General features: G+C 43.2%; 1 protein-coding gene across 1 annotated transcript in view; it reads right to left on the bottom strand.

Moving 5' to 3' along the window:
* ALDH1A1 (aldehyde dehydrogenase 1 family member A1) overlaps positions 1 to 25,289 on the bottom strand; it is a 150,790-nt gene that overhangs the window by 10,207 nt on the left and 115,294 nt on the right. The window contains exons 10-13 of the mRNA XM_068236458.1: positions 25,023 to 25,125; positions 21,922 to 22,106; positions 8,631 to 8,795; positions 7,403 to 7,560 (exon numbers count right to left, since the gene is read on the bottom strand). Coding sequence (XP_068092559.1) covers positions 7,403 to 7,560; positions 8,631 to 8,795; positions 21,922 to 22,106; positions 25,023 to 25,125 — 611 coding nt within the window. The remainder of the gene's footprint in view (positions 1 to 7,402; positions 7,561 to 8,630; positions 8,796 to 21,921; positions 22,107 to 25,022; positions 25,126 to 25,289) is intronic.

Genomic DNA, 25,289 nt, shown 5'->3' on the forward strand with positions numbered 1-25,289 from the left:
ATAGCGATTTTGTGGAGGCGATTTTTCAACTATTGCGCTTTGTGATTCCTGTTCAAAAGAATTTGCTGCATGCAGTGCATTTGCCTTTTATGCAAATCACAAGTGCTGCAGTGAGAAGAACCCCATAGTGATATATTTGTATATTTGCCATAGGGATATACTTGTATATTTGGGCAGCACGGTGGCGTAGTGGTTAGTGCTCTCTTGCCTTGCAGTGCTGGGTTCCCGGCTCAAATCCCAGCCAGGTCAACATCTGCAAGGAGTTTGTATGTTCTCGTATCTCCCGTGTCTGTGTGGGTTTCCTCTGGGTACTCTGGTTTCCTCCCACATCCCAAAAGCGTACAGATAAGTTAATTAGCTTCCCCTAAGATTGGCCCTAGACTATGATACATGCACTACACAATACATACATAGACATATGACTATGGTAGGGACTAGATTGTGAGCCCCTCTGAGGGACAGTTAGTGACAAGACTATATACTCTGTACAGTGCTGTGTAACATGTTGGCGCTATATAAATACTTAAATAAATAAAATAAATACATTTGTCACAGCGCTCCCCAAAGGTGCCCAATTGTGAACCAGCCCTAAAGCCAGATTGGATGCAGACATTACTGATGACAGGAACAACAGTATTACCACCAGGCAACTTCTATTGTTTAATAGAAAATAAATATGGCAGCCTCCATATTCTTTTCACCTCAAGTTCCCTTTGATCAAAGTTTTCAAAGTGGTAAGAAAAATGAGTATGTGCATGACCAATAGTCAAAACATTTGTAAGGTCCACTGCGTCTTGTCAGCGGCGGAATGCCGAGAATCGGGCTGCAGCTCCGACTTCCGGGTCTCGGCAAGCCGCTGACGTCAGTGGAACGCAGGAGGCTTCTCAGTGCTCATTGGATAGGCGGAGGATGCTTTCTAAGTATGCGTTCCGCAGATGTAAGCAGTAACTTTGATGCTCATGATTGCGTGTCAGCTGATTGCTATTGGTTTGTTTTTCAATTCTGCCTTTGTTGATTCGTTAGCTCTAGTATTTAAACCTGGTGAGTGCCCCCAGTCATTGCCCGTGATAGCATTAGCTTAGGCTTGTTGCTGGGTAGCACTCACCGTCTTATTGGATTCCTGTTGCTGACTATTGCCTTGCATCTTGACCACGCTTAATCTCTGTTTGATTCCTGTTACTGACAACTGTCTTGTATCCTGACCATGCTTATCTCTGCTGTATTCCTGTTTTCCTTTGCCTTGCCGCCTGGATTGACCTTTGCTTGGACACGGATTTGCATGAACTCTGCCTGGACTGACTTCGGCTTGTTTGACTACACTATCTCTGGAAATTTCCTATCTGGACTACCAGTAACTCCTGGCACCTCTGCTAGATAGCCTCATCCACTAGGCTTCAGGTGACTAATATATATATATATATATATATAGATACTGTATATACACACACTGTGCCCATACTGCATTGCCAAGATTTATCAGGTCCTGTCTGGTGGATTAACTGCCTGTCAGACTGCATGCTACATCTACCTGCAGGGTGTCTTGTAATTTTGTGTTAGGCAGGAGCCTGCACAGGTGTTACGTGCTGGGCTCTGGGTCAGTCATATGGGCATAGATACAGTCTGAACGATAGTTATTGACCAGACCGGCCTGACAACATTGTAAATACACTAACTGTCTGGACTCTGTATTATACGTTAATGTAATTTAATGTAAGAGGTTTATCAAACCACTTTCTTTTATTTCCTGCTGTAGATCAATCTCAAAGTTCAAATGGACCTCTTTTAATCTCTAAATATGGATCAATTCAATATTTCTGCCACTAGATGGAGTTGTAGGATGGGGCCTAAGTTCGCTGCCTTGTTGACAGCCTGAATTCTACCTCACATTATGATTTATGAAGTTGAATTAGGCTAGAAGCAATTACAAGCTTGCAAGAGACTACCTGGAATTGATTGCTACACACATTCAGAACTGCTGACTTTAGAACTAGTATGCACATCGGTTGTGCTGACTGCATGATTGTTGCAGGTGTCTGACTCACACTACTGAATCCCAATTACAGTAACATGGACACATCTATAAGGTTTGGTGCCTTAAGCCGGCCATACACTAGCCGATTACCCGCCGATCGACAGCAGATTCGATCACTGGGATCGAATCTGCTTTCACATCGTTCACGCTAAACGCAAAATTTCGATCTATTTCGTCCCGAAATAGATTGATCCTGTTGATCGCTCTGAGCGGGAAATTACCGTCGATCAACCGCGGGTAGGGAGCGTGTCGCTAGCGGCGTACAATCGACGCAGGTATACATTACCTGAAGCTGGCTCCCGGCATCTTCTCCGCATCACCTCCCGGCTGGCATCTTCTCCGCATCACCTTCCACATCGCGGCATCCGGCGGCATCCATGTATAACTTCCTGTGTCACTGCAGTGACAGCAGAAGTACAAATAGAGGGCGCTCTATTTGAACTTATGCTGTCACTGGAGTGACAGAAAGTTATACGCTGATGCTGGATGCCGGATGTCGTGATGCGGAAGGTGATGGGAGAAGATGCCAGCAGGTAGACGATGCGGAGAAGATGCCGGGAGCCAGCTTCAGGTACTGTATGCTGGCGGGGGGGTAGGCGACAGCGGCAGCTCAGCAGATGGTGAATCGGTTTCAGGCTGAAATCGATATTCACAATCTGTTTGCAGTAAAGGCAGCCATACGATCCCTCTCTGATCAGATTCGATCAGAGAGGGATCTATCTGTTGGTCGAATCTGATGGCAAATCGACCAGTGTATGGCCACCTTTAAAGTGTGCATTGCTTAGTTTGAACACCTGATAACACACTCAGCTACAGGCCTGGGACACCAAGGCAAAGCTGATGATAAAAGATAAGATTAAGATTAGATTGTATGCTCCTTGGTGAGCAGCACATTCGGTGAATGACTGGCAGCTCAGAGATCACTGTAAGTGCCCGATCGCTGCTCGCTCATTTCCTGTGTGCCAGATACGTCTGTTGGTAGCCGTCGACCATTATGTGCAAACTCTGTGTAGCAGGACAAATGTTCAGCAGGCTAACTGCTACTGCCACCCTGCTGCCATCCTCCCGCCCCTTGCTTTCCTGGTGCCTTAGGTCATGGCCTTTGTGGCCTTGCATGAAATCCGGCCATTGGTTTGGTACTGATTAGGATTAGTCTACAGGTAACATTGATGTCTGTCAGTGACTCAATGCAGCCTGTGACCAGTACATAGTTCATACTTACCTACCTACATACCTATAGGCACAAGATGATCATTACCTGGCTGCTACAGCGGATGTGTATAGACCCCATGCTACCCTTCCTCAGTAAATCTGGCTCTGTATTGTAGGAGTCATTATATTCTAGAATGATAGTGTTATCTGATACAGCACTTTTTTTCCTTTTAATTAATTTTCTCTTTTACATTGTTGACTGTGGAAGTAAGGGCAGCATTCAGAGATTCAGTGTCGCCAAGTTCCAGTCTCTCCTAATCATACTCTTCTCTGAACTTCTGCCATGTGTTTCTTAAATGAAAACCCAGAATTATCAAGAAGTGAGAAAAACTATCCCGTTATTATAAAGAAAACGTTTCTTTCCTGCCATAACATGAGGCTCGTTTATCAAAACAGAGACTTTTGACTTTCTGTGCTGAATTGTTATCCTCTGTTAATAAAGGCTTTGAGGAGAGATCAAAGGAGCATGATCTCTCAGGATGAGGCTAGAAAGAGTACCCTTGTAGACAATCCTTTGCATGGGAAACACAGGAAGGTATACAGGCTAAATACACTCTGCAACTAGTGCAGCCTGAGCTCAAACAACATGACTTAAAGCGGTATTGTCACCATAAAAATCAAATTTCAACAGCAACTGGTCTGAGTGTATTAAGTGATAAAGATGCTAATCCTGCATTCAAAACTTGCAAAACTTTTTCTGCTGTTATGGTTTGTAGTTATCACATACTTTAGGAGCACTGGTGCTAGTGCCAAACAGTGCCAAAGAGTTAAATGCTGGGAGTTCTTTTTATCTATAATATATTCCTCCTCTTCCATTCATTTCCCTGCCTAGCTGCTTATCAGAAACACCCTCTGATTACTTGTGTTTACAAGCAAGGCTGAGGCGACTCAGTGATTGGATGTGTAAATAAAAAAAGACAGTGCAGTTGTTAGTATACACCTCAGTGGGAGTGTCTGAAGACTCTGGGAGGGGGGGCAGCTAATTAATACACAACGATCAAGAGAAGGGAGGGGGGAAAACAAGAGTCAGGGAGAATATGATGTCAGCATTAGCTTGGCAAGATGGCCACTGCCTAGAATAGGATTTTCTGCTTTTCCATAATAAAATTCACAGGAATCATTATGTGGATAGCACAATACATCTGTTATGTAAGTAGAAGTAGTATTTATCTACTTATATATGTGTTTTTTATTTCTAGGTTAGCATGGGTGTCGCTGGTTCTTTAAAGAGAGACCGACGTGTAACCAAGGATCGAACTTCATCCGAATCAGTAGCTGATACCCCCTTTCCCGTGCGATATATTTTCCTTTTCTCAAAGAGAATCATCAGGGGGGCTCTGTATGGCTGATATTGTAGTGTAACCCCTCCCACAGGAAGCCTTGTTGCATTGTGGGAAATAACAGCTGTTTCCAACTGCCAAAAAAGTAGAATATCCTTCCACAGACATCACCTGCCAGCAGTAAAGATTTTGCAATGTCATAAATATCAGAATGTAAATCAGGAAGAGGAAAGCTTTTACAATGGGCAAACAGTGACTAAATCATATATGAAAAAATATTGTCAAAATTAAGCAATTTTTTCACATTATTTTTACTGGAGTTCCTCTTTAAATCAACACTTCATTGTAGAGCTGCAGGAGATTGCAGAGAAGAGAGGATTCCCACACGGGAATCAGGTGAGTTACACATGCTACACTGATCTGCTGGTCTGTTGTGTAGAAGCGATGACAAGCGGCAGCACGGCTTTCCCCCCTCACGCTAAACGTACAGTTACGGTAGAGCCATAAAAATTTGGACAGAGACAACTGCTTTTTATAATTTTGGCTACAGCATACCCACTTTTCTATAGTCCTGTTACAGTGAAAAAGATGAGTGTATCAGACAGAAATATGATTTTCATGCACCAAAAGCATTCTGTTTGTTCAAAATTCACATTATTCTTTATCTTCTCCAAGATGAAGCTATCATCTTTTCAAAAAGTCCTTCCTCAACACGTCTAAAGCAGAACTACAGATATTTTATTCCTGTCTGCAGGAGATATGCCTATTTTAACAAGGAGCTTCTGTGTGCAAACCAAACTGATACATTCAGGAAAATCAGGGGGGGTTAATACACTTTAACTTAAAAATATATTCTCAATATTTATTTAAAATATACAACTATGAAAGCTTCCATTTGACATCTACATTTCATTTTTCAAAAGAGGTGGCCAAAGATCAAGTCTACTGGTGTATACTAAAAGTTCCACAAAAGAGATGTACAATTCTAGGTGGAAAAATTATAGGTTGCTCTTGCTCAAGGACCGACATTCAACTTCTGAGCAGGGTGGTGTTAATCAACATATCTAGTTCTGGGAAAATATGTGACTTTTCCAGGGTAATTAAACAAGCGAGCCAAATTCATTTAAATTCTAAGTTCCAGCCAAGGACAATTATAGGTAGCAATTCTGTTAACACTATCATTTAACTATTTACATAGTCCAATTATCTTCACTGTCATTAAACTTTTACTGATTTATTTGCAATCTTTTCAGTCTACACTTGTATAATAATAATAATAAAAGCAAATTGGGAAGATAACAGAATTAGATACACCTCAAAGATCTTGCCCTCAGTTCACTTTTCCTCTGTTAAGGTGCATACACATGTACAATTACTGACACCCACAGACCAGTGACACCTTTTGTTAACATTGGAGGAGAGAGGGGGGACAACAGCACTGAGAATATACTAACATATATAAGAGGATTATCTTCCCAAATTTAAGATATTTCGTAAATTGGAGCAAAAAACCCTAAAACCTTAAAGAAACCCTGTAATAAAAAAAATCACTTTCTGGGGGATACTTACCACAGGTCCCAATGAGGCTTCCCATCTCCTGCAGCTGCAGGCAATCCAGCACTGGCTGGCTCCTCCGAATCCTCCCAGAATCCTCCTCCAAGAAGCCTGACAAGAGAAGATTTATGTACCTTGCCGGGATCCTGCGCAGGCGCAGTAGTGGCTCTTTGTTCGTGTTAAGGCAGAAATAGCTGAGCCCATTCGTATCTGCTCTACTGCGCAGGCACAAAAGGACTCGCGCCTGCGCAGTAGAGACGGATCGATTGGGTTTGGCTATTTCCGCCTTAACCAGAAGGAAGAGCAGCTATTGCGCCTGCACAGGATTGCGCTAGGTAAATATTTACTTTGCCGCACTTTGGGGGACCCGGGCAGGCTATCGGAGGGACAGAAGAGGAGGGGAGAAGCCTCGTTAGGATCCAGAGGCTTTCCCCTTCTGAGATAAGTATCCCCAGAGGGATTTTTTTATTTACAGATGTTCTTTAAAGAGGAACTGTAGTGAAAATGACATAATTAATAAAGTTGCTTGTTTTTCTACAATATGAATGTATAACTTATTTATTTAGTGTTTGCCCATTGTAAAATATTTCCTCTCTCTGAATTCAATTCTGCAATTTATCACTGGTGGTGACATCTTGAGTCCTGTTAGATGATCTGTACAGAATGTTTGTTTTGGAGAGTCCAAGGCAAAGAGGGAGATATTGCTTGCTTGGGCAGTTGGAAAAGCTGTTATTTCCCACAATGCAATGCGGTTCACAGACATCAAACTTTCAGGGCCAGGCCATGACATCACACTGTGGGAGGGGTTTCACCACAATATCAGCCATACAGAAGTCCCTGATGATGTATTTAAGAAAAGGAAAATATTTCACAATGGAAAGGGGGTATCAGCTACTGATTTGGACAAAGCTCAATCCTGGGTAGTTCCTTTTTTAATGGACTTGGAGAGGAAGTAACTAGGTTCACATTTTTATATCCAGTCATATGCATACATTACTAGTTTCTGGGTTCGCATAAGCCTGTTTTTTACGAGTGGGGTGAGTGATCTCCAGGCAGGAGGAGAGCAATGGAGAGTGAGGGCAGCGCCATCTGCGTGATTAGTTCTGGAACAAAGGTCAAGACTAATATTAGTTAACGCCTGAAAACAGACAGCATAGCAGTGGAACAGCAGCGAATAGAGGCAAACAGAGGGCACAACCTGAATAAGGAGAACATTAGTAACAAAAACAGGTAGTGCGTTTCCCTTCATTTTTTAGTATCGGATGTCCTTTACAGCACTGATGCAGTCTTACATATGAGAGATCGAGAACCTGCTAACACCTACCAGACACTTCCTGCCTGAAGGGCAGAGGAGACAACTATTGCTTTATCAACATCTTTGGTGAAAAGACCTGCAGCCAATCCGTATGTAGTGTTGTTTGCCCTCTTAATTACTTCATCCAAAGTTTTAAACTTCATAATCTGTTGTACTGGCCCAAATATCTGTCAAGGTGAAACAGAGAATATAAATTAGAGCGTTATGTTTTTGGCACATTGTTTTCTAGAAAATCTCCACTAAAAATAACAACAGACTAGGCAAAAGCTGCAGTGGTTATAACCAAGGATGGGCTTTCAAGTACGGAAGTACTCGAATTCAGAATTCTAATGAAGATTAATTACTGCACCTGTGACCACGGAATGGGGGGGGGGGTTAACTTACCCAGAAGTCCAGGGATCCTATGCGTGTCACCGCTGTAATATAAGACCTATGGGACGAGTTCCACCAGTCACTATCGCACGTCCACATTCTCCTTTATTCACTGAGTTATGCATTCTTAAAACAGAAGACATGTGTGATAATTCAGCTATAAGTGAGCAAGTCTGGTTCAGCCCGATGCTGCATCACCCCGAATATGCAAATCATCTCTTTATGCCCCAGAAAGCAAGGTACACATCCAGAACCGCTGGTGTACAGCGAACCTATAGCTAATACATTTTACAGAGCCCCATCAATCCACATCTGAAAAATGTATTCGCTATAGCGCCACTGTACACTAGAGGTTCTGGATGATATGCATATTCAGAAGTTATCACAAATACCTTATGTTTTAAAAAGGCAAAATTACATTTAGCATTCCTTTTTAATAGAGGGATTGTTTATTTTAGCCCTTTATTCATTATCAGTGGTTCTGGTTCACCACGAGCCATCTGGTATTCCTGAGCTATCCATCAAGAGTCTATCTTGAAACACAGTTGGGAGCCCTTTTCTTATTTTCTCTCCATTCCATCCCAAGTTTTTTCTACCTCTCCTTCCTACCTATATTTATGCCTTGCCACCTGTTCCAAACATTTTAATTATCCCCCTACCGCCCAAACCATCACCCTTGTTCTTTGCCTGTTCACTTATCCTACAATTCCCAATATCTGCTTGCTCTACCCCACTCCCGCAGGCTGACCTGTGCTGCGTTCAATGAGAACATGTTTTCTAGTAACACAGAAAACAAAACAAGTGGAAACAGAACACAGCTATACTGAAGTGACACATATTGTAATTTGTTTTGATTTCAACATACCTCTTCTTTGGCAATGCGCATATTATCCTTGACATCTGAGAAGACTGTGGGTTGGATGAAGAAGCCTTTGTCCCCCCAGGGGCCACCTCCACATTCCAGCTTTGCTCCTTCTTTTTTGCCACTTTCAATTAAGTCAAGAATTCTGTCATACTGTTCCTTGTCAATCTGTAATAGATCATTGTGGAGAATTGTTATTTTTGAGATGGTGACTAAAACATGAAAATGATTTACATAAACATAGGCATCCATAGTTTGACCCAGTGTGTCTGGTCTGAAATTAGTAAAATGATACACTCCTGTTGATAATTAGCCATGGCACTGTTCAGCATCTGTAGCCAGGGCCGGATTTAGGACAAGGCCACCTAGGCCATGGCCTAGGGCACCACAGGAGCAAGGGCACCAAAGCAGTAGGCTAAACCGGTGCAAGCTTGCACATGCTGCAATGCAGAGAGATCAGGCAAGCACCTGATCACAGTACTCTGCTGCTAGCCACCTGTGCAGCAGCCATCTTGCTCTCTGTGCACGCTTGCATTGTGGCCGGCAGCTATGGACTTGGGCAGCATTGGAGACGGAAAGGAAGAGGAAGCTTCTGCACTGGAGACGAGTGGAGAAATGAGTAACACTGATGGCTTCTGCGGCGTGAAGGCAAGCTGGCTACCTATACTGAAGAGGGGGGGAGGAATTAAGGGAGTCATCTGGCTACCTATACTGGATGGAAATGGGGGAGGGGTCATCGGGCTACCTGTACTGGGAGATTATTAGGCTACCTGTACTAAAGGGAAGGGGTCACCTGGCCACCTATACTGAAGGGGGGGCGGCTAGTGACAGTGACCTTGGTCGGTAAAGAGTACAAATCCGGCCCTGTCTGTAGCATTATAATTCAAAGAGATCTGTAGGTTAGATACTTGCCAAAGTAGAGGGAAATATCTGAATGGTCCAGACAGTGGCGTAGCTAAGGAGCTGTGGGCCCCGATGCAAGTTTTACAATGGGGCCCCCCCAGGCACTCTATATATAACAATTGATACCGCGTACCAAAACCTGCCAATGGCAACTACAGTGTCAGAGGTACAAGAAGGGGACGGGGAACAGTTTGTTAATGATTACCAGTATTCAAAGTGTCTATAGAAGTGATTATTATGAGCACATGACCAATAGAGAGCTAATACTGTAGTTGAGGGATGGCCCTTCGGGGGCCCAAGGGCCCCGATGCGGTCGCTACCTCTGCACCCCCTATTGCTACGCCCCTGGGTCCAGACACTTCCCATCTCCTTTTCGACCCTACTGCCAGTGGCCGGAACCTTCTTCTCCACTTCCTCACTCTCCTCATTGGTTTCAGCTTACAGCAGGCTGTGCTTGCCCATGTGTAGTTTGGTTATGCTCGTACTCAGAGGGGAGTTTAACCTCAAGAGCATATCCAACAAGCTCTGACAATGCATGTTTGATAGATTTTCAGTAGATTTCATGATTAAATCTATTGAAAATCTGTGTGCAGTGTATGGGGGGATTCAATCCCTCTCTGATCAGATTCAAATCAGAGCGGGATTGATCTGTTTACCACATTGGATGGCAATCTAACTGTGTATAGGATCTTTAAGTAAACAGAAGCCTTCAGAATTTTTTATTTATTTATTTGTTGTATTTATAAAGCGCCAACATATTACGCAGCGCTGGACATTTATTTAGGTTACAGACAATATTTAGGGGTGACATACAGCAATATGACAACACAGGAATACAAGAAAACCAGATCACACAGCACAGTATGAGTACAAGGTAATGCTTAGTCAGTCACTGGATGGGAGCATGGAGTTAGGCAAGTTAGGTTCACTCAAATGCATAGCATGGGTGCACAGTAATAGAGGTGCATGATCAGGTAGGACACAAAAGGAGGAGGACCCTGCCCAAAGGCTTACAATCTAGAGGGAGAGGTAGGGACACGAAAGGTAGGGGACCAGAGTTCGGCTGTGGGTTTAGAGCAATTGTGAGGGGTGGTAGGCAAGAGTGAAAAGGTGAGTTTTGAGGGCCTTCTTGAAGGTGTTGAAGGAGGGGGCTGCCCTAATGGGTGGAGGTAGGGAGTTCCATAGTGTCGGAGCGGCTCTTGAGAAGTCTTGGAGGCGTGCATGGGACTGGGTGATGCGGGGGGCGGTCAGGCGAAGTTCATTGGAGGAGCGGAGTGACCGGCTTGGTGTGTATCTCTGAGTAAGATCAGAAATGTAGGTTGGACAGGTTTTGTGGATGGATTTGTAGGTCAGACACAATATCTTGAATCTGATTCTGGACTGGATAGGAAGCCAGTGGAGGGATTCACGGAGGGGAGCCGCCCTGGTGGAGCGATGGGAGGAGTGGATAATTCTGGCAGCCGCATTCATGATGGACTGCAGTGGGGCTATTCGGGTCTTAGGGAGTCCAGACAGAAGGGCATTGCAGTAGTCGAGGCGGGAAATTATGAGGGCATGGATGAGGAGTTTGGTGGTGGCAGGGGTCAGGAAAGGGCGAATCTTACAGATGTTACGGAGGTGGAAGTTGCAGGACTTTGTGAGGTTTTGGATGTGGGGAGTGAAGGAGAGTGCGGAGTCCAGGGTGACACCCAGACAGCGGGCTTGAGAGGTAGGGTGAATAGTAGTGTGGTTAACAGTGACCTGCACATCTGGGAAGTCCAGGGATGACCGGGGTGGGAAGATCATAAATTCCGTTTTGTCTAGATTTAGTTTCAGGAACCTAGCGGACATCCAGGAGGAGATGGCAGATAGGCAGGAGGAGACCTTGTCCATGGTAGTGGTGGATATGTCAGGGGTGTGGAGATAAATTTGGGTGTCATCTGCATACAGATGATAGTTAAAACCCATGGAGGAGATAACCTTGCCAATGGAGGATGTGTATAGGGAGAACAGTAGGGGGCCAAGGACCGAGCCTTGGGGGACTCCCACCGAGAGGTGGTTGGGGGTGGACGAGGACTCATTGAAGGAGGTCGTGAAGGAGCGGTTGGAGAGGTAGGATGAAAGCCAGGTCAGGGCGAGATCGTGAATGCCCATGGATTGGAGGAACTGGAGGAGTAGGGGATGATCTACTGTATCAAAAGCTGCTGAAAGGTCAAGGAGGAGGAGAATGGTGTATTTACCTTCAGCTTTAGCTAAGGCAAGGTCATTGACCACTTTGGTGAGAGCCGTTTCGGTTGAGTGGGCAGGCCGAAATCCAGATTGCAGTGGGTCTAGTAGTGAGTTGGCATTGAGGTACTGGGTCAGGCGTTTGTGAACCAGACGCTCAAGGAGTTTTGAGGCGAAGGGGAGGAGGGAGATCGGGCGGTAGTTGGAGGGTAGCGAGGGGTCGAGGGAGGGTTTCTTAAGCAGAGGCAGTACAGTGGCCTGCTTGAAGTCTGAGGGGAAGGTGCCTGTGGATAGGGAGAGGTTAAACATGGTAGTGAGGACTGGGGCCAGATCCGTGAAGTGAGGCTGAAGTAGATCAGAAGGGATAGGGTCAAGGGGGGAGGTAGTGGTATGGGAAGTCTGCAGTAGGTGGTTGACCTCCTCAGTGGTAGTAGGAGTGAAGGAGGTGAGGGGAGGATAGGGTGGAGAAGGAGTAGGTTGTGAGCGGGTGGGAGGTGAAGATTGAAGATTGGATATTTCCTGACGGATGGAGACTATTTTGTTGGTGAAGTGGGTGGCTAAATCTGTGGCAGAGAGGGAGGAAACAGAAGGTGGGGGGGTGGGTTTAAGCAGGGAGTTGAAGGTGCTAAAAAGACGCCGGGGATTGGAAGCTTGTGCTCCGATGAGCTTGGTAAAGTATTCCTGCTTCGCATGAGCAAGGGCAGTGTGGAACTGCTGCAGGTTAGTCTTGTACTGTAGGAAATCCTGGTTTAGTCGAGTTTTCCGCCATTTTCGTTCAGTGGCGCGTGTTTTCCTCTGGAGGATGCGAATATGGGTAGTGCGCCAGGGCTGGGGGTTAGGGGGTCGGTTGCGGCGGAATATTGGTGGAGCAGCTTTCTCTAGGGCTGATGAGAGAATTTGGTGATACTGAGCTGCAGCAAGATTAGGACAGGTTAGGGTGGGGAGAGTGGAGGATAGGCCATGGAGGGAGCCAGCAAGGACGCCAGGGTTGAGCTTGCGTAGGTCTCGCTGCCATCGACCAGGTGGGTGGATGGGTAGTTTGGAGGTGCCTTCCGTGAGGAGGTTGAAGGCGAGAAGGTAATGGTCTGAGGGTGGAAATGGTGCGATGTCGAGGTGTGCAATGGTGATGGATTTAGTGAACCAGGAAATACACAAGCAGTGGCAGCAATTTCAAAGAAGCTGAGCCACCAAATTAAATTACTTTAAAGAGACACTGAAGCGAAAAAAAAATATGATATAGTGAATTGGTTGTGTACTATGAATAATTACTAGAAGATTAGCAGCAAAGAAAATATTCTCATACTTTTATTTTCAGGTATATAGTGTTTTTTCTAACATTGCATCATTCTATAATATGTGCAGATTACACAACACTCAGCATTCAAAATGAGTCTTTCAGAGCAGTCTGTGAAGTAATGACCTCTCCTCTAGCAGAGGAAAAGTAAATAGTCCAGGAACAGTTGAGATAATAAAAGTCAGATAACAGCCCTCTCCAGGACTAAAGGCCCATTCACACGTCGGATTTTTGCGAACGACCCGTCGTTTGAACGTTACATCGTTCAGTCGTTCGCACGTCAAATCCGACGTGTGTACAGACTATCGTTCGGGTGATAAGACTGGTTGTCTTATCACGCGAACGATAATCCGTACACACGTCTGATTCCGCGTGCGAAAGACTGAACGACGGGACGTTCAAACGACCCGTCGGTCAGAAAAATCTGACGTGTGTATGGGTCTTTACTTAGTCGGAGAGCTTAATGGCTTGTTTGCGTAGAGATAACAACTGGAGTTTCTCAACTCTTCCTGTACTGGAAACAATTACACTGATGTATCTGATCTTAATGTTTTATTTCTTAGCTGTGCTACACATACAAATAATAATATCATCTTTTTTTTTTTTGCTTCCGTGTCTCTTTAAATAGTGTGCAAATGAAAAAATGAAAAAGAAAAATGCTGATGTGTACATTTACTAGAGAGGTACACCAAATAATACAGTAGTGTTTGGGTGGAGGCTCTATTAAAAATTTGACATGGGAAGTTGTGATTGCTGGTTACACCCCTGGCAATCCTCCATACATTACATGTATTTAAACTAACAGATGGGGAACTAGTATACTGATTAGCAAAAGCTACTGATTAGGATAAAAACAAAAAAAACACACACAGAGACACCAGGAGCCCCAATGGTGCAGTAAGTCACAACAATAAGAAAGTATTGTAGAGTCAAAGAAAAGTACTCACAAAGGAAGGTTGCAGACGGGCAACCAACCACTGTGGGCAGGTAGAGAAACATGAACCCGACTCCACTCGGGTGACTGGCCAGGCTGAATGCAGTCGCTCTCTTGTACAAAAAGTTCTAGATGGTTGCAAAGGTGGTGTTAGGCCACCTGGCCAAATAGAATACCCCTCCTGAAGGTGGGTTGGTAACACAAAGGGGGAAAGGAGGTGACCAGGGTATGATAAAACTATCACCGTCAATCGTATTCGGCTTGAGGAAGTGGGCTGAGACCCATGAAACTCGTTGCCAAGTGCACATTAAATGTATGTTACAAATTATTTGAACATGTCTTCATTGAGGTAAGCCACCTCAAACTTTTTTCATTTTAGTTGCTTATAACATAGTTTTATCATACCCTAGGCATCGCCTTATCCCCTTCCTATGGATGGAAGATTAAAACATTTTACTTTAATTGTGGAAGCAGTTTGCTTGATTATTTATGAACTTAAATATAAAGCCAGGTAAGATATCATGTTTGTGTTTGTTTATTAATATTTCTTAAAATGTATTTTTTACTAGTAAGGATGTCATTTTTAGTACTAAAAGCGATCTATTGCAACTCTATTATGCAACATCTTGTATCTAAAACTATTCATGATAGATAGAAGCAGCTAAATGCAACATAGTGGCATGGGAAGCGCTTCACATCTCATGAGCATGTTGCCATTTATAAGAAAATGAAAATGCATACAATGGTAGGAAAGGGCTATTTTATGGTGGCTTGGAGGACTATTTGGGAAATATAGAATTTCTTAACTGCACAGCTTTGTGCAGTCCTGTAATGTTACATACTGTGACAGAATTATGAAGGGGAATTACTGGGACTCCGGACAGCAACCTTGTACATATTACTTTGTTGTGTATTTAAAAACATGCTGCCATACAGAGAATTCTTCAAAAACTGTTGGTCAAATTAAAAAAGTATTTTCTCCTGTTCTGTCTCTGATCCTCAACTGGGGTCAGTCTGTCAAGAGCTAGTGAAATGCAAAAAAAAAGTATATATAAAGATGCAAAAAAAAAAAAGTAGGTTATTCACAAAAATAGTGCCACATAACGCATAATCATCAATAAAAGCAAGTTCATCCCTTGAAAAAATGATGAAACATTCCAGAAAGGGTACAGTGAGCAATAGTAAAGTCCTAAGTGAAAACATTGTTCATACCGGTAATTCAAGACAAATATATGTAGCAGCAACATATCTTTATCTGAATTATGGAATTATATATAATCCTCTGACAAGTCTGGGACAGATCTGTCTACCTTTACAGTGGGGGCACATCTCTTATCTCGGTAGCAGCATTGTGATCTTCAGGGACAGGGATGGATGAAATCTTGGGGAACCAAGTCTAGTTTCATTTACGGTGTTGCGAAATCTAAGGCAGGGCCTGAAGGCTCTAAGTTTTTTCGATGCCCACCCCGCACCCACTGTGTATGTGGCTATATATACATCAAAGGGGAATTCTCAGGCAGACACCATTCAATTGTTCATATTATTAAATGCATCTGGATGCAGAGTGGACACTCCAATTTCCTCCAGTAGTGGACCCCACACATTTAGATTGTCATGCCTTGCATGTAAATGAGTTAGTCAATAAGCTTGTGGTAGATCATTTGAACAGTGGCACTCATATGAAACTTCAAGCAGAAGGCATTTAGAGGGTTCTTAAAACATTAACCAGAAGTTGGAGCAGAGGCACAAGTCCCTTGGAGGTGTCTTCCTAAATAGGAGGATAGCAGGAGTAGGTTAAGCTATTGATCAACTAATGCGGAGCCCCAGGGCATTATGCGATAGCGCTCCAAGTTTTCCCACGAATATCCCTGTTCTTCTGTTCAAGCGTTTCGGAATTTAATGTTTACTTTCGGCTTTTAACATGAACAATTTGTCAGGAAAGTAACTCTAAAACTCGCCCTATAGATATGGTGTGAGCTTTTAATTTACGTGAATTAGCAGAACATATAATTCTTTCTTTTCTCAATCTCAGGTTTCATTCATAACAATTCATTTTAATTTGTTTGACTAGTAACTTGATGCAGGCTTTACAACAGGCAGTCCATACCCTGCATAATGGGAATAGGTACAAAAGTGCTATGCGTGACTGAGCTGCTGCTCTATTTCTGAGGCATAACAATTACTGGAATTTAGTGGAATTTAGTAAGGAGATCTTTCTAAACAAAAACACATCCCATACTATAGTGTAGAGACACTGTTCTTGCATTTATTTGTTTAGTATTTCTATAGTGCTGACTGCTGACATCTTTCACAGCCCTTTATACTACCCTACTTTACGGGACTGCATGGGAATACTGTTTTAGGGGAACAACATGTAGCCATCATGGCAATACTTAGCGGGACATGGCCTTACTTATCATGGGAGAAGTGCGTGGCTATATTTGTTACATAAGGAAGATATGCCTATACTTGTTTAGCAGGTGAACACATGGCTATTAGTGGTGGGCACAGCAGATATTACGCCTATGCATAATTACACATTGTAATTCACAAATACGTATCGTAATCATAACCCGGAATTTGTGAATTACGTGTAAAAATGTTGCATGCAAACTTAATCACTAACCATAATTATGCATAATAGCATAATTTACACCTAATTTCGTTCCCAAACATTTTTATGCATACAAATGGATTTTTCGCATTGAATATTTAAATAGCCGCGCGTGTGCAGTATACTGCTGGTGAACACTAATTATTTATATACAAACGCGTTTATTGCATTGAATGTTTAATAGCTGTGCATGCGCAGAACACTGGCGAATAGATGCAAATATTTTTATGCATTGAACGCCAAAATAACACATAATTGTGTAATTACAGGCGTAATCGTTATTGACCCATTATGAGCACCCCCAATGGCTATAATTGTTTCCGCTGTTGAATTCTAAATAAGTCTTAAGCTAAGTACACTCATGCGTGAATTGTCACTTATCGGGAATTGGGAAACCATCCATCGAGTGACTATTATGAGAGCAATGCTGTATAAACACAGCTATCCTTGAGGCTAGCGATTTGTTCTGTTGCTATGGAGGGGGGCAGATGGACAACAATTGGCGGACGACAGAACAGATATAAGTAGCACCATGGAATATGCGGTTTATAAATTAATAATAATAATCTGTTAGCAGGGCTTGAAGGTAGCATTTCGATTGGTTAAATAGGAATTGTAACCATGGATTGATCTTCATCCCAATCAATAGCTTTTCTTTACCTCTTTCCCAAGATAAATCTTTTCCTTTTCTCAAACGGATAATCATGGGGGTCTGTATGGCTGATATTGTGGTAAAACCCTTCCCACAGTGTGATGTCAGCACCAGGGTGACATCACAATGTGGGAGCCTTGTTGCATTGTGGGAAATAACAGCTGTTTCTAACTGCCAAAAATGCATTATCTCTTTTCGCAGACATATCACCTGCCAGCAGTAAAAATGTCATCATGTGATAAATGTCAGAATGTAAATCAGGGAGAGGAAAGATTTTACAGTGGGCAAACACTGATTAAATCATTTATAAATAATTGTTGTAAAAATTAAGCACTTTAATTTTTTTTTTTCACTGGAGTTCCTCTTTAAGATTGATTGTCAACCGCTGTACACACATAACGATCGTTGGATGAAACGGTCGTTATCAGACATTTTGGCCAACGGTTATTGCATGTGAGTATGTAGCTTTATTTACTATATAGAGTAATAAGGTGCAAAGAAAAAGAACACTTGTTTGCAACTGACTAGCAAACACTTTGACAACCATGATCTCACAGTACCTGTCAGGATCGTTGTGGAATGTATGCACGACAACAAAATGTAGAACAAAAATAGATTTCCTTTACAGCTAAAGGCTAAGGGCCCATTCACACTTACAAACCAAAACGCTAGCGATTAGCGCTGGCGTTTTGTACCTGCAATTTTTACACGATTAACGTGTAAAAATCACTGGAAATGTTCATGTTTTTTGAGCGATTGCGATTGAACTACATTGCAATCCTGACCACTCAGAAAACGCAAAAAAAATTCTGCATGTAGCACGTTTTGCATAGTAAGATCACTGCCATATAGTTAACATTATAGTACATAAAGAGAGCTTCTGTGCCTGGCACTCGGTATTAAAGGCATGATAAGGTCTGCTGCACCCTGTAGTATTGTCTCCGTCCCACTCCACTTGTGTATGCTTAAGGAGTGCAAAGGGAGCGTGCATTCGGGGTAGTACAAACAATACAGTATTCTCCAGTACAAGCAAGGCAGTCCGTGCACAGCTTCACAACTTGCATTTATTTCCTTGATGAGCCTACAGTTAAATAGTCCATTACATTGCAGTGACAAAAGTGGATGGATCTGACCTGATTCAGGGTCTTGATGAGGACGGGTGAGGGAGGGTGACCAGGGGGTGAATGGACGGCGCAACAGCAGTTTCGCGCCGGTATGGCGCTTGCTCACGTGCGTATGTCCAGGGCAAAGGTGGCGTGTATGGGCTTCCGTGATATTACCAGGAAACCCCACCCACCATGCTCGCCATTGGCCTATGCTGCTGGAGAGTGAAGGGGTTAGGGGTGAGTGGGAGGAGGATCGCCGTGTGACGGCGAAGAAATGACAGTCTGCTGCATCTCTACGTGCACGTTACAATTTTAATCTTGATTTGCCGTTATGCAAAATGACATCCATGGAATTAATGTTTTTAATATATTTTCGCATAAATTAGTATATGTGCGAAAATGTATGGCCATGAATGCGGAAATCTATGTTTACCAAATGCATTAAGACAATAGCATTTTCAAATAGATAAATATTTCATGAGATTACGAGTCAATGCGGAATTCCGCATTCTAATTAGGATTACATGCAAAATTAACTTGAAAATAGTTTGAAATTTCACATTACAATTTCACATCATAATTGTGAATTTGCTGCGCAATACTACCATACAAAAGCTCACACCATATTAAGAGCTTATGTAAAGAAATGGTAAAAAACAATAATTAAAAGTCTAAAGGTGGCTGTCAACTTGGTGGCAGATTGACCATCCGATGCAATAATTATTATTGCCAAGAGCAGCCCGAAAATGGTTGAATGTATTCATTGGACATGCTGTGAAATCTCGGGCTGACGTTCTTGACGGGTGTACTGCAGTAACAGCATGCAATAATGGAGTATAACAAATGCGGTTTATGGCAGCGAACAGATCTCTCTCTGATCAGATTCAATCAGAGAGAAATCGGTCTCTTGGTCGATCAGCCTCTAAATTCGCTTGAAGTATGAGCACCTTTAGAAACCTCATCTTATAAACTTACTGCAAAAACAAAACATCAAAAGCCATTCTATAGTGTAGTGTGATAAAAAAGCAACATACATCCCACAAAAACATAAAATGCATAATTCACAGAGTTTCTTTCCCCTTTGTAAAACACATTTCATGCATCTGAAACCGGGAGGGGTATCAATGCTCACTACTAAAAGAGGATTACTGAGATCTTTCTCTGTCTATGGTGATAGTCTGATTAGACACCTATTAGAAAGAAAGCTAAAAAAAAACACAATTTGGCCTGCTTGTTAAAATATCACACACAACAGACTTGAAGTTCTATGGCATACATAATCCCTTTTTAGCAAGATATGGGTATCTTATCTTCTTCTCTATAAAAGATGTACACATAAGGGTTTTCCTTTTTAGTAGCTGTTCAAGCGGTATGTTTAATCATGTAGCTAGACCAAGGTTTGAACACAACACCTTGGACCATGGCCAAGAGCTAGACTAGTTATTTTCTTGCACATTTTGATCCCTACGTATAGAAAGCCTGGGAACCTGGAAAATTCACACAGTACTGATGCAACAACTCTTACTTGGATGTATAATTACAACACCATGGGTTTGATTATGTGGCACTTTTTCAGTAACACACCAAGTGACTCATCCTTAAACTGTGCTTTATTTCTACGGCTCAAGCTATCTGGAAAAAAAAGCTCTTACTATGGCAAGAAGAGAGCATCTAGTGTGGTATAGCACTGCCGGTGATGGAGTCATTTCATTTTTTCAGAATTAGTGCTTTGGAGCTTATGTAACCCTTATGTAACCCTACTAAGGCCTAGTACTCACCATAGACATTTGTGATGGTTTTGGGTGACAGGGGTCTCAGACAAACAACCCACACAGCTTTCTTCTGAGCAACCTATTTTACCTTATAGAGAGGGAAGGGGGTGACATGGAGGAGCAAGCTGCAATGGGAAATAGTATTGGTTGGCCATGGATTTGCAGCACAGTAACACAAGGCACAGGCACCCAATTTATTACCATTGCCTTCAGCAGATACAATCAGACCAGCTGCCAACAGGTAGACTCCATCCCAAACACAGTCACCAGAAATGTAGAAAAATGCCCTGCAGTGCTGTATCCTTGTACAGTAACCGCATGTCCTGCTTTCCTCCACTGCCTGCTGCCGGGTGCTCTTCACTCCTCTACTGTCTCCCCCAGTCTCATAGATTTCTCACATTTAAGGAGATATAAACAAGAGGAGGGACTCCCTCAGTGCTAGACAATCAATTCATTTTATTGTTAAAAATCAGAGCATAAAACAAGCATAAGTCACTCACATCTGCGGGTCTTAAACCATTTAGGACCCTCTGGCAGTAAATGCTTCCACACCAGTGGTGCTCAATTACCTTCACCACAAAGATAATGCCTGCTCTCAGCACATGAATTTCCAGCATGTCTGGTAACCAGCAACCAGTCTGCAGACACTGAAAGACTCTTATACGCACATGAGCTAGTCACCTGACACAATCTTGATTGTTTTGTATGACAAAAGTCTAAAGCCTGGTATGCGCATCCAATTCTGATTAGCTAATCATTTGCCAATTTTACCACTTCCCTGTGCATTATGTAGGAAATCTCTCATGCTACATGGAGGTGGTGAAATTGGCAAGTGATCGGCCAATAAAAATCGGATGTCCTTGTGTCCAAGGCCTAAAGCCTGATACACACTTTCAATTATGATCGGCCAATCACCGTCCAATTTTACCACCTCCATGTAGTATGAGAGTCAACAGATATTGAATACTATGAGCAAATTGTGTAGGTAAACCCTCATACTACATGGATGTGGTAAAATTGGTCAGTGATTGGTCAGTCAAAGTTCAAGAGTTGTAACGCGGTTTAGACTTTTGTGCTGCTCGGTCTAAAGGTAACTAATTGCTCAGTCAACCACCCAGCGTTACAAATACTGAGTTTTCTAGCTGCTTCTTACTAAGATCAAACCTCCAATACTGCATGCTATAACAAAAGATTCCTAAAAGCTGATGGGAACCCATATTTAAATAAAAAAATCAGATACTCACCTAAGGAGAGGGAGGCTCTAGGTCCCATAGAGCATCCCCTCTCTTTCCCGGTCCCCGTCGTTGCGCTGGCTCCCCGTAGCGGTATTCAACCGTTTCGGTCAAATACCGCTGTTTCCCGGCCGAAGGGAGGCTTCGGAAATGCTTCGGGAGCCCGAGTGCTCCCGAAGACGGGCCGCTCTACACTGCACACGCGCGAGCGCCCTCTATGGCGCACTTGCGCGTGCGCAGTATGGAGCTGCCTGTCTTCGGGAGGACTCGGCTCCCAAAGACTTCCTAAATCCCCGCCCTGGCGGATGCGAATGGGGGAGCCAGTGCAGCACCGAGGGCACCGGCAGAGGAGAGGGAAGGCTCATTAGGCCTTCCCGCTCCTTAGGTGAGTATCTGACCTTTTTTTATTTAAATATGGGTTCACATTAGCTTTAAGGATTGTCAAGGCTAAAAATTGAGTTTTCAGTTTCACTGCCTTTTCTTTGCAAGACATGAAATTCTTGGAACAGTTTCGTGTTCTCGCCTGCTGCTTCAGGAAATAAGGGTAGAATGGAGGGTGACACTATACTGTGACCCACTCACCTGTGGACCTTGTTGTGTTCCAGGTTTAAGAGGATCCCCCAGAACCCTTTTCTTTGCCAGTTCAACACTTTTCTTCACAAAGTCATCATAGATTGACTCTTCCACAAATAACCTAGATGCAGCTATGCAGCACTGGCCTTGATGATAAAATAAAGCATGGTGGGCGCACTCTACTGCAGCATTTACTGAAAGGCAAAAACAAAAAATCCAAATTACTGAAGGGAGTGAGAGACAGTGGTGCATCAGAATTCATATATTTTTTGAAAATTAAACAGGATGTAACTAGAAATCACCGGGCCCCCCTGCAAAACTTTGGATGTCCCTCTCCCCCCACCTAGCTTTCTGCACAGGTAAATTGATTCATGCACACTTGAATGTTTTCTCCCCATGCAGATAAAAACACTTAGACTTAAGACTCTGTGCCACCTGAAGCAAACTTGTGAGGATGCCAACCTCCCAACCCCCCCTCCATCCACTGGTAAAATCTCTGCTTTTCTCATACATGCTTAAAATAAATGTGTGTGTGTGTGTGTGTGTGTGTGTGTGTGTGTGTGTGTGTGTGTGTGTGTGTGTGTGTGTGTGTGTGTGCGCGTGCATGCACGTGCGTGCATGCACTGATAGGCAAGTGAATTGGTGCTGACAGGTGTATGACTAAACAAAGAAGTGTGGGTGGCTGGGTGCCAACAGCTAAACGAGTGCTAGCTGGGTGCTGATAGTGTGCTGTGGAGGGCTGATTGGCTGGCTGGGGCAGCATGCACACACACTATGCACACCAACACACAAATAGTATGCACACACTACACATGCATACACTGTACATACATTGACTGTACGTACTGTACATGCATACACACACAGCCATATTATTTTACTACATGAAAGCAGATGCTAAGAGGAGGAACGACAATGATATGCTGTAACATAACATAAAGTATATTCACTGTAACTTAGGCAAAACAATCAGAATGTCACTGATTATTACTGTTATTAGATATTGGACTCAGTATGATAAAAGCTCTTGATGAGATATCCACAGTCAGACACCAATCTTACCCTATCCACTGTGTCTGTAACCAGACACCATAAGGTCATGAGCCTGTGTGTTAAATGAGAATCTAGGAATGTCTTCCGAGGGCTGCCTGAATAAGGGCCAGTCTACAACTTTTTTCAACCTGTGACTCCTTTGCTTGTACCGTTGTACAGGAAGTCATCAGAATATCGCTGCAGGCTGAAACAGATATTTTTCTTACGAACCCTAGGGAGCAGGGACAGTGTACAAATTCCAATGTTTGCATCTGCCCACCACACAGATAAGAAATTATACAGTCACTAGTAAAAAGGCGCGCCTGTTAAAAAACGGTCGCTAGGTCACAGCCGCTACCCCCTGCAATGCACGCACATATGCGTCCCACTTGCTCGTTTCCCACCACTGTCTGAAGTATATGCACGCAGGAAGCTGCTTGCTTGGCAGTTGGAAAAAGCTGTTATTTCCCACAATGCAATGAGAACCTCTGTGAACCACACACAGCAAACTGTCAGATCCGGCCCTGTGTTCTAACTGCCCTGGCTGCGCACATGCTTAGTACAAAAAAGCCAGGGACATACAACCATTCAGATGATGATGCAGGGACACTTGCATTTTATTGTATAGGATTAGAGCAATGGTACACAGAGCAGAAAGAGTTTTCTCTCCATGCCCTTAGTTGTCAGTCTCTCAAACTCCTACCCCCCACTGGGCCCCCTGTGGCTTCTGGGCCCCCCTATGGCTGCCTCCCTGGCAGGGTCTATTGTTACGTCACTGTGTCCAAACAAGATATATTTCTTCTAGGAATTCAGGCACGAGTCCAAGAGTTACTGTATAATGCAAAAATTGTCTGAAACATGCATCATCTAGAGGTTATGAAGTGTAAACAATCAAAAATATACCAAATCTCTCTGTTGCTACAATGAATGCAAAAGATGATGCAGTGTACCCAAAACAGAAAGGAGGAGTGTGAAGTGGTATTTAGGACACCACTCTGGAGGGCTTATTATCCTCAGTGAAAAACGTGGCCTGCAGGATCATGTTGGTTTTTGAGTTTGATGGACTTGGACCCTTTGTGAAGCAGAACTGTGAGCATTTACCACTTGACTGCTGTCCCTCTTGTGTGGACTTTCTCTTGCCACTCATCATTGTACTCACAATTGTGCTTAACACGGGGACAAACAGATCTGAAATGCATGGATGATGTAGCACTGTTTACTTAAATAAGACTTTAGCATGAATAGCTTATGTTTAGCACAGCTTTTGCAACACAGTGGTGCAGCAACAAACAACAAACCATTCATGCATAACCTATTACCGCAAGGTTTTCCTGTTTTTATATCGATTGACATATGGGGGTTGATTCATCATTGATAGCACTGCGAAGCAGCATGAGTAAGCTTCTGTTATGAGCACTAGTCAATCAATGTGACTTAATGAGTGCTCTGGTGTTTATAAAAATCTAAAATAAAAATGTGAAAAAATGAGTGCTCTGGGCACGCTGTGCGCGCTATTGGCAGCGTAGCATGCGTTACCTAGCAACAGCCGATGCTTTAATTTGCCGCGCAGTAGTGACGTATCACTAGTGCTGCCGCTACAAGTTACATAGTAGCGGACGTGCTAGTTAAGTATCGCGGTAGCCGATACGTCACTACCGCGTGGCAAATGAAGACATTGGTTGTGTGCTAGGCAACGTACACTGCCACTAATGCACGTAGCGTGCCCGGAGCACCCATAAAGTCGCGGTGATTGACTAGCCACGTAACAGTAGCTTACTCACACTGTTTTGCTGCGCTAACAATAATGAATCAACCCCATGGAGTGGTAATCATCATGGATCTGGCTTTCTCTAGCTGTTCTTTAATAGAATTTCAACAGTAGGTAGCTCGGGTGTCTTAAGATATCTTTAGGGGGGAACGCAAAAATGCACTTTAAATGCACTCTTGATCAGGTGATTAATTTAGGGTTGATTTAGTATACTTTAAATACACTTATCCTTTCAGTTTTGAAATGTGTAAACATTTCTGCAGTAAGCTTTTTAAGGCATTTGTTTGAAAAGGACATAACAGTTACTTACTGTCTGCATCTGCAAATATGATAAGTGGACTCTTCCCTCCAAGCTCGAGAGTAACTCTTTTAAGGTTAGACTTTCCAGCTGCTTGTTTGATGAGCTTTCCAACCTAAAGTGGAGGAACATGTCTGATTTATATACATGTACATTACACACACACACACACACACACAGCCAAAGGGAAGTTCCCACATCTACCCAAGAGTACTGAAAGCTCAAATGATGGATTCCTTAGCAAAACAATGATTTCAAGCTTAAGTCAACCTACAATGA

The sequence above is a fragment of the Hyperolius riggenbachi genome, chromosome 1 (genome assembly GCF_040937935.1).
Source record: "Hyperolius riggenbachi isolate aHypRig1 chromosome 1, aHypRig1.pri, whole genome shotgun sequence".
NCBI lineage: Eukaryota > Metazoa > Chordata > Amphibia > Anura > Hyperoliidae > Hyperolius > Hyperolius riggenbachi.